Genomic DNA, 9,804 nt, shown 5'->3' with positions numbered 1-9,804 from the left:
ATATGCAATAGCTGATAAAAAGCCTCCCTGCTGCCTAACAAGCTGTGTTAGACCGTTAGCATTTGCTGATACCCTCGTCGTTTTGGACCAAGAAGGAAGCAGCAGTGATGCCAGCAGCCCTCGGGTTGCAGCTGCCTTCTGACAGCAGCACAGCAAGCGTTTCTCCTGGAGCTGCACAACCAGGAGGAGCCGCTGGTGCCCTCCCGCTGTTACATTGCGATGCACTTCCGAGGAGAGGCAGAGTCTGCGTTTGCTTTTTTCCGAATGCTTTCTGTAAAAGAGAGAACGTTGTGCTGCACAGAATGTACAAAGTTGTGGCAGGATGTGTTAATTTATCAAAATAAAAGGAAGAGAAAGAAATGTGTAATGGAAAGAAGGGGGCACGGTACCTTCCAGCTGCCGTGAATTTGTGTTTTCCTCTGTGCGCGTTGTGTAAGCACAAAATTCAGGCAGCCTCAGCGTGTGTTACTTGAAGACAAAAGTGTTACCTGCTAAATCTCTTCTTCCAATCCCCACAAGGCCTTCATACAGTCCCTTGATTGGATTTTCTCCTGAGGTGATCGCACCGTGGAGCCAGATCAGCAGCATCCTGTGGCCGTGCTCCCTGTAGCTTTTAGTGCCTGGCAAGATCAAACCATGACTGAAATTCTGCCCTGACTGCACAGCCCTGACCAGAGTGGATTTCTGGTGGGTTTGGACACCCCTCCTTCCTCTTTGGATCTTACCAGGAGGCTCTAAAGTACAGTTTAGCTTAATTCCTGCTTGTGGTGTGATTGCTAAATTAACATTAAACTTAATGGAGTGACTGTGAATGAGCTTGGGCTTGTCAGAGCCTTTCATGGCAGCTCAGAATTTCTGCCCTCAGAGCCCCTTGCTCGCATCATGCAAACTACAGGAGTCCTGGCAGTAACCGAACCAGCAGTGATCTGCTTCTGAAACTCAGAACCTGCTTCTGCGAACCTCTCTCTTAAATTCTAAGTGAGATTTCACTGCCCCCTTGCTTCACTACTTTAAAAAAGATTAAACCAGCAAGTTTCTTCTGTCCTCGAACACGAATTGTAGCAAGAACTCAGAGGTCTGGCAAGTGCCTCGGAAGGAGTGAGCAATGAACCACTAACGCCTATGCTTGTGTGCTTTATTCCTGAACAAATTACCTCTGTGTTAATTAAATACAGGATTTTTAACCTAATCTTTTGGCTGTTTCAAATAAACCAGCTGGTTTTCTTCATGCTTTGCTATTGCTGCAGACTTGTCTCCTAAGAACACAGGCCAAGTGAAGGAAGGGAAATACCTGGGCAGTGTTGGATACCTGTCCATTGCTGCTCAATGGCTCTGATGTGAGCATCAGTGAATTTCCAGTGATGTGCCAGCTTCTTCCATTCCCCGGGTTTGAGGTACTTGGTAGCCAGTCTCCACATTACGGAGCGGATGTGCTGTGTTTCCAGCCTGTGATCCTGCTTAAAGGTCAAGTGCTTAGCCCCCCAGGAGTCGGAGTCGCTGTTCAGATTGTCCTGCAAAGCCAGAGCAGGGGGTTCACTCAGAGGTACCCGTCCTTCTGCAGCCTCCCACACCCCAGCTCTGCAGATCTCTTCAAGTTCATTCTGGCACAGCACATTTTTAATTGATTATTCTCTCTATTCTCATTTCACTCTGTTCTAATCACACGTGTTAACAAACACTGTTAATAGCAGCTTTGCGGATTGCAATTTGCATTTCTACAGTGCCTTTTATCTGGGGCTTGTGTGCAGAATCGTTTAATTAAATCTCCTTGCTCTCTTATAACACAGGCACAGCTGCTCAGCCCCCTTTGCCCCGAGACTGCAAAGAAACCAAATTCACTTTCCCCAGGGCTGCACAGGGCCTGTGCAAGGGCCTGAAAGACACAGCATTAATCCTGAAGCTGTACCTGAGCTGCACGCCCTCCTTTCCTGCCTTTTCTTTCCTTGTTAGAGCACTGTCTTTCCTGGGAGGATGCTCAAAGTCTTACGAAGATGCAAAGGATGCAGTGTTTGGTTGGACTTTCAGCACACCCTCTGCTCAGATTGGTTTGGGCACAGGCTTGGGGTAGGGAGGGTTTCAGAGGGGTCACTGGGGCTGAGATTTTCCTGCTCAGTGCTTGTTTCTCCTTCTGGGAAAAGGAACCAATGTGACCCCACTCCCTTCCACTGGACTTTGGGAACAGCTGCCCAAAAATCTGTGAAAACCCCTGTCCCTTTCAGCACATCCTAGGGCTTTTAACAACAGAGGCTTTTTTTAAATAAGGAAAGCTTTAAGTAGATGTTGTTGGCATGGGGAAGACTTCTGTTTTTCTTAAGTAAGGTGGTGACAGTAGAGGTCAGGCTGTCACAGGGTGTCCTGCTTTTCTGTTCCTTTTGACAGTTGGTGATGTGGAGTCTCAATGGAGAGGACAAAGCTGCATCTGCCCTGGAAAATGCAGGGGATGGTTGTGTGAGCAGCTCACCTTTTCCCACTTGTAAAACCGATCGGCTTTGATGATCATGTCTGCCAAGTTGATGTGATTGCCTCGGGCGGCGACATCCAGGGATGTTTTCCCCTGCTGAAATTCGAAGGAGAAAAATGACCAGAAAAGACCTTATATGCTTAGGAAGTACAATCTCCACACCCCCTGGGCAGTCTGTAACAGCAGACAGCACAGCCTATTGAGCAATGGACCCAGCCGGGGCGAAGGACCCCTGTTCTCCAGCTGCAAACACCTCAGCTGTGAGCTTGCTTTGAGCAGGGAGTCCTTTTTGAGGCTCTGCAGCGTCTCTGTTGCCGCAGGGGATCTGCCCATTTGGCAAAGCATCCCTCATAACCCACAGTGGATGGCAGGGTGCTGCCAGGCTCCCAGCAACATGGGTGCAGCCATCAAAATGCCACCCCAGGCATTTTACAGCCTTTTGCACTGCAGGTTTGCTGACACATGAAACTGAAGTGATTCACACAACCTCATTAATTTTATGGGCTCCACATGCGCATGATTAGAAACGGTCTCCTAGGAGAAGCACGGGATGATGAGGCTATGAAAATGTAACAACGCTCCTTACAGGATTTTGGATTGGGCAGGGGGCAGATTTATAATTCCATCTAAAATCATACAGCAGAAAGGAACAAGATTTGAAAGCTGCATGAAGGAAAGGGAGCCAGCCCAGCCATCAGGCATGCCAGCGAGAACGATTCGAGCTCAGATGTGAGCAGAAACTCAATTTCACACAGAAAAGCGTGAATGTGCTCCCTGTGCTGAGTCTCACTGCGGTTCCACAGACTGCTGGAAGGTGGCAAACACTCGCTGCAACTGAGGGCCACTTCAGCCAGGTGGCTTTGAGTCTGTGTGTGCTTTAACCCACTGTGAATGGCAGACATTAAATTAATCTCTGCCCAAGCCCCCTTCAGCATTTTCCAGACAATGCTTTCAGACTGCACGCAACTTGCCTGATTCCTCCTGAATTCCTTTTGTTGATCTAATTTTGGGGTAAAAGCCCTGGATACCAATGCCAGAGCTATATTAACCAGATACTTTTAACCTAAAACATGTGTACTGTAAGCCCTGAAGTATATTATTTATCATTACACCAGATCTTGGATATTAATGTGCGTGACAGCACAAGTAGTTGTAGCAGGACCCAGAACAACTTTGAGAGGGAAGTTTGTGCATTGCATGAATGGTTTACTCCCTCTTAAGAACCAGTCACTTCTTTCCTGGAAAACACACAAAATAACCTACTCAGCAGTGTTTCAAGGAAATAAGTGTTTCAGGTGTTTCAGGAAATATCCAAATTGTAATACTATTGCTAGCCTTCCTTGGAAATTATGAAAAACAATGGCAAAGACCATGGATATTTTCTCTCCATACCCCTAATGGCACCTATTCAACCCACGGAGACATTTACCTTGTCTGTGAGCTTCAGATTCACTCCTGCGATGAGAATCATCTCGGCAATGTCCTGCCTGCCATGCTCCGCAGCGATGTGGAGCGGGGTCTGCTGCCTCTGCAGAAGGAGGGTGAAAGGACTGAGTTTCAGAGAGGGACAAGCGTGAGACTGGAAGGACAGGACAGAGCAATACCAGGAGGAAGCACTTGGGAATGGTCAGCTCTGCCCTCCTTTCCCCTCCTATCCCTTTTTAAACTGAGAGCCCCAGCACTGGTAACATTTCAGTTTAAAAAAGAAATCTTTTCAGTTCCATAACGCTCCCCAGGGTCACTTATAGGAATATATTATTTCCTGTTATTTAAACAATTTCTGTAGGTAGATTGGCCAAGGGAGGAAAGGGCCTTTGCCAATTCTTTGTTCCTGGGACACAGGGCTGGGGTAATGTGTGTGTACTGTAAACTGTACGCACCTTGGGATTGTTTAATGGAAACAGCTAAAATCAAACACAAAACGTGACAATTTTATGGTGTCATCAGGAAAGAACATCACTACAAGAATTAACATTAACCAAGACATTACAAAGTAGTTACACATTTGTTAGCAAAGCCCCTCATTGATAAAATTACAATCGGCTGAGCAACCAGCTACCTCCAGGCTTGCTCCCATTCTCAACCCCCCCAGACATTTTTCAGAGTATCTTTTGGGCTGAAATTTCTCCCCACTGCTTCCAGCAGGGAGGAGCGAGCCTGACTATGCACTTTCTCTGCACACAGGTCCCAGGGACAGGGCACAGCCCACACATTGAATGCCATCAAGCCATTACCTCACCGCAACACTCAGAATCATTTCACTCGTTTCACATTTCCCAAGCTGCGCTTCCAGGTTTTCCCCATGTTAAAGCACTTCTTTTTAATCCTGTCCCCAAGGTGATCAAATCCCCCATGAAATGGGTTCACATTTCAGAGACAAAGAACAGGAGCTGCAGTCTTACGTTATCTGGAATGTCAAGGTCGCACTCGGCGTCGATGAAGAGCTTCACCACAGCTGGGAAGTTCTGCAGCACCGCAATGTGCATTGCTGATGCGTTTTGCTGTGGAAAGAAGACCCTGTGCTTAGGGAGAGCTTAGCTCATGGCACCGAAAGGACCGCGCTGTGCGCAGAATATCTTATTCTAAGATAGCTGCCAGCTGCTTCGTGCTCTTGAACAGCTCCACAAAGTGGCTTTGCCTTTTTATAAGTGATGAGAACTCTGAACTTACGTGATTAACAGCGTTTGTGTGGATTCCTGCATCCATGAGGATCCTGGCCATCTCCTCATAGCCATGCAGTGCTGCATAATGAAGGCAGTTCATCTTCTTCTGAGGGGCACATCAGAAGAGACGAGTGTTAGTCAGGGCTGCAGTTCTTACGGACTGTCCACACAGATCTCCCTGCTTCCCTCCTGCAGAGCCCCATGCCCCCACACTGACAAATTCACAGAGACTGTCTCAACAACCAAACCAGGCCCAGGGCAGCTTCATCCCTCTCTTTGCCCTGCACGATTTCTGAAGTGTTGGGTTCCACACGGCCTCACCCAAAAATGGATGCCCCCCCAGGAGGCCACAGGTCTCGGCAAAAAGCCACAAAACAGTGTCTGGAAATGGAATCAGCACTTCCATGGAGCTCACCTGGGTCTGGGCATTCACATCAGCACCTGCTTCCAAGAGCAGCTTCACACAATCGCTGTGACCCCCCTCTGCAGCCAAGTGCAGAGCTGCAAGTCCTTCCTGGACAAGGCAAAAAAGGAGACAAGCAGCATTTCTGTAGATGAGGTCAGGTCAGCAGAACAAGCAAGCCTCTACCCCACCTTCTGAATCTATGCTGTGTGTGAAACTACTGATTCTAGGGACAGGGTGATTGGTAGGAAAATAAAGGACACAGTTATCTGCCACTGACACAGCAGAGTACTGCTCTGTCCTTATGCCACTGGAAAGGGCTGCCCCAAGGCAGACATCATGTTCATCATCTCTTCTCCCCTTCAACTCATTAGCCAAATAAAAAGATTTTACGTGGACAATGAAAACAAACCATTTTCCCAAAGTAGCCCAGAAACAGCCATAGGCAGAACTCACGGCCCTCAACCACTGGTTCTCCCTTCTGAGGGCTGCAGCAAATTTCTTTACAAGAAACAAGCAGAATTCCTAAGTGATTTAATCTGGTTTTATTATTGCTCTTCGCACAAAGGGCAGCTCATCTGAGGAAAGACAAATGCTCCCAGAATTACCACAGAAGGTGGATTTCTTTTTCTTTCAGATCCTAATCACGATCAAATACACTTTTCAAAGACAGTAACCAAATAAGACTAAAAAAATTACTGATAAACTTAATTGGGAGTGTGCCCTGGAATAAATAACAGCGTTACTAAGCCAATATTTGCTATCTAAATCATTAACTATGTTCCAGCCACATAATTTTCCGAGGCAGGTCTGTCAAAGAGCAATCTCAAACAGAAGGTCCATATGTTCAGTGACTAAGTCAATACTATAAAGCATCGTGAGGTTTAGTTTAAAACACATTCAATAACCATTTAGACACTTGAATATACACGGGTCAGGGAGAAAAAGGGAGATTAAGTGGAGTGATAAGGTAGGTCAGCAGATACAGCAGGAAGAAAAGGCAATACTTCAGAAGTGGATATTGGTCCATGAGGGATGTTGCCTTTCACTGATACTCTGTGAGTGTGACCTGCATTTACACACGTAGGCATTAGATAAAATCAGCTATTTTCTAAACCTCTCCTGTCAATAGTGACTATTCAGCTGGATGACTGTGGCAGGAGAGTATTTCTAGGGAGGGAAAGGGCGAAACCAATGTGGTTTTCATTTAATTTAAATGTACTTACTAGGTTCTTTTCATCAAGGTCCACTCCAACATCTATAATCTTCTGCAGCACAGAGAGATGTCCATTTTTAGCAGCTAAATGCAAGGCTGTATTTTCTTCCTGAAAGTAAACACCGCTTCATACGTATGTGTATCACAGGACTGAGTGTTCATACCACACAACTTTGCACAGAGTACACCCAGCGTGACTGAAAAGGAGGTTGTAACCAGTTGCACCAGTCTGAAACAATCTTCTAGTAGGTGCAGCAGGGAGGGAAGAAACCCAGCTACCTTAATCTGGAGCATGGTCCACCAGGCTCGCTGTGCATCCTGTCTGAAAAGTGCTGGAGAGAAATCCAACACCGACTGAGGTGCAAGTGGATAGGGAAGAAAAGCCCTGACATACCATAGTTACAACTGCTGACAACTTGCCTGAGCCTCATTCGGTAACCTGTTCCCTGACTTTCACATCCTCTAATCCTTGGATTTTACCTCTCTTGTGTGTGGTTTTATGCCCATACCTTGTCTTTGGCACTGTGAGAACAACCCAGTCGAATTAGGAACTCCACCACCTCCAGCCGCCCATGCTCTGCAGCCAGGTGAAACGCTGTCCTGTCCATCTTTGAAAGGAAACAAAGAAATACAGTTTGAGAAAGGCTCAGAAAGTGCAAGATTAGATCATCTGCTGCAAGCAATATAACAGTGCCTTGGGCGATAACCCAGTCCACAGGGGGGAAAGGCACTGTGCTTCAAAAACAGTTATTTTTTGTTCTGCTGTTAACTTTTATTCTGCCTTACATTTGGGATGACCCTAACAAAAGAAGGTGAACAGAACTACCCACTGGGGCCAACAACTCCAAACACTTTGGTCTCACCAAACACTGGAAAAGAGATCTTTTCAGTGATTATTTCATATAAATACAGGACAATAAATAGTTTACTAAAAGCAACTAAGGATAAAAAAAATGGAATATCTGAGAGACCAGTTATTGAGTGAGTCAGAACCCCTTCTGGGGGAAAGGCAGATCTCTTATTGCCTCATTTAATGCCCAAGCATCAGAGTGGAGATCACTCTGACTCAGAGCCTCTTCCCAAAACAAAGGACAACATTTCTGCTAAGCTCAGCAGAGTGAGATCAGACCTCATGGAACAAAGCAGCAAGGAGCCTTCCTACCTTGTCTGTCTTATCCACGCACACGTCCTCCAGGTCCTCCATGACAAACTCCATCACCTGGATGTGTCCCCTCTGAGCCGCACAGTGGAGCAGGTTTCTGCCATTCTGGAAAGGAGATAAAGGACTGCTCATCTTACAACTCCAAGACTGCAGGACAGTCTCTTTTAACCACCTGTTCCTGTAAGCAAAGACCCATTCAATGCCTCCCTGCACCTCTAGAACTACACCAGCTTGTGTTGCAGACAGCAAGTTATGACTCTGAAGTATTAACGCTCCTTTACCCAACCAAGGTCTATTTTAAAATACACAGACTGCTGACTCACTAAACCCATTTCCCATTTCTGTAACATCTCAGCACTGCACACAAATGTGCGCTGAGGGAGCCGTGTACATCTCTATAGCTACAATTATTACACCTGTTTTAGGAAGAAGGCAGAAGTGCACACGGCTGTCCCCACAGCAGATGCTGTCACACACGATTACCTTAGCTCACAGGTAAGCCTCTTTCTTTCCCCCTCAATCACTGTCTGGAGCCGTGTGATGGACCCACGTAGGGAGACTCACCCTATTGACAGAGTTAATCTTGGCCCCAGCGTTGACGAGGATCTGCAGGACGCGGAGGTGGCCAAACCAAGCAGACAGGAGAAGCGCATTCATTCCAAACTGGGCAGAAGAGAAGAGAGATACTTACAGCTAAACTGCAGCCACCACCATCCCCACCCCAGAGGGAAGCTGTTCCTCCTACTTTCATGAAGTTTCCCAAATGTTTTTGTTTCTCTCTGAGGTCTTTTTTTAGCCCCACTTGCTCCAATTACTATTATTCCTGTCACAGATGGTCACAGCAACTGAGCAGAGACAGCCACCATCAATGGTGGTGCATATTAGCCTGGTACCACACACCCAGGGCTAAGGTGCAGCCTGTAACTGCTGGCCCAGCACCCAGTCCCCTGTGCTCCTCCAGTATGGAGCACATCTGCAGGACATGCAAGGGAGATTCGCCTTCATACACTGTCTTTGTCATCCACCGGGACGTCGTGATCCAGGAGCAGCCGCACAGCATCCACATTCCCTGCTCCTGCAGCCCAGTGCAGGGCAGTCCGGTCTGTCTGGAAGGGAAGGAAGCAGAGAAGGAAGGCTGATGTAGGCATTACCACCCTTCCTCAGTGCCTGCAACTTTCCAGTGTGGCCAGAATGGCAGTGCCGAGGGTCTCAGTGTGTTGTTGAACTGCTCAGGTGCTACAGGCCCCATTTAGCACTGGGTGGTGTATCTTAGATCTTTGACCAGTTGAGCAGCTAATGAGGAGGGCAGCGTTAAGGAGCAGCAGTTCTGAAACAGACCCTCAACACTTCCTGCAGCTTAGAGGTGAAAAACCCAGGACTTACATTGTTTCTGGCTTTGATGTCAACCCCTCTCCTGATGAGCTCCTCCATCCTGGCCGTGTCATTACGCTTCGCCGCATCGTGGAACTCCTTCTCTGAGTGAAGCACTGCAGCAGGGACAAAAGAGTGGGCATTACAACAGTGCTGGCAAGCAGCACGGAGCAGCATGCCCCAACAAACCTCCCCTTCATCTCACCGGCCCTGGTGGCTTCAAGGAAGGATGCTGGCAGAAAGGTTCTTCCAGCAAGAAGCCCAACCCTGAAGATGTTGGTTTGTTTGCTGGATTTGTCCTCTTCCACTGTCTCCCCCTCCCTGAGCACCCACAGCAGTGCTCTTCCAGTCCTACCAGCTTCTCTCCTAATTCAGTGTCTTTCTCTGCTTGCATGTGATTAGTGGTGCATATCTTGATAGACCGTGGCAGTTCTGTGTCTAATTTACCACAATCAGCAGTATTTGCCCTGTGCAGTTAGGCACAATTTAAGGGTGTTGACTCTCCGTGCTGGGCCTTGCCCCAGCGAT

At 47.4% G+C, this 9,804-nt stretch overlaps 1 protein-coding gene across 1 annotated transcript; it reads right to left on the bottom strand.

The window, feature by feature from the left end:
- Nucleotides 1–209: 209 nt before the first annotated feature.
- Nucleotides 210–9,386, bottom strand: ANKDD1A (ankyrin repeat and death domain containing 1A). Its single transcript, XM_010187780.1, has 14 exons — nucleotides 9,289–9,386; nucleotides 8,913–9,011; nucleotides 8,470–8,568; nucleotides 7,906–8,010; nucleotides 7,253–7,351; nucleotides 6,754–6,852; nucleotides 5,540–5,638; nucleotides 5,132–5,230; nucleotides 4,864–4,962; nucleotides 3,891–3,989; nucleotides 2,462–2,557; nucleotides 1,310–1,511; nucleotides 489–620; nucleotides 210–271 (listed from the first exon to the last, which is right to left on the bottom strand). The coding sequence occupies exons 1-14, from the start codon at nucleotides 9,334–9,336 to the stop codon at nucleotides 210–212; spliced, it is 1,437 nt and encodes a 478-aa protein (XP_010186082.1). The 5' UTR covers nucleotides 9,337–9,386.
- Nucleotides 9,387–9,804: the final 418 nt, after the last annotated feature.

Source organism: Mesitornis unicolor, unplaced genomic scaffold (genome assembly GCF_000695765.1).
Source record: "Mesitornis unicolor isolate BGI_N332 unplaced genomic scaffold, ASM69576v1 scaffold13247, whole genome shotgun sequence".
Lineage (NCBI taxonomy): Eukaryota > Metazoa > Chordata > Aves > Mesitornithiformes > Mesitornithidae > Mesitornis > Mesitornis unicolor.
Note: the sequence above shows the minus strand (reverse complement) of the source record. Positions and strands in the feature narration are given on the sequence as shown.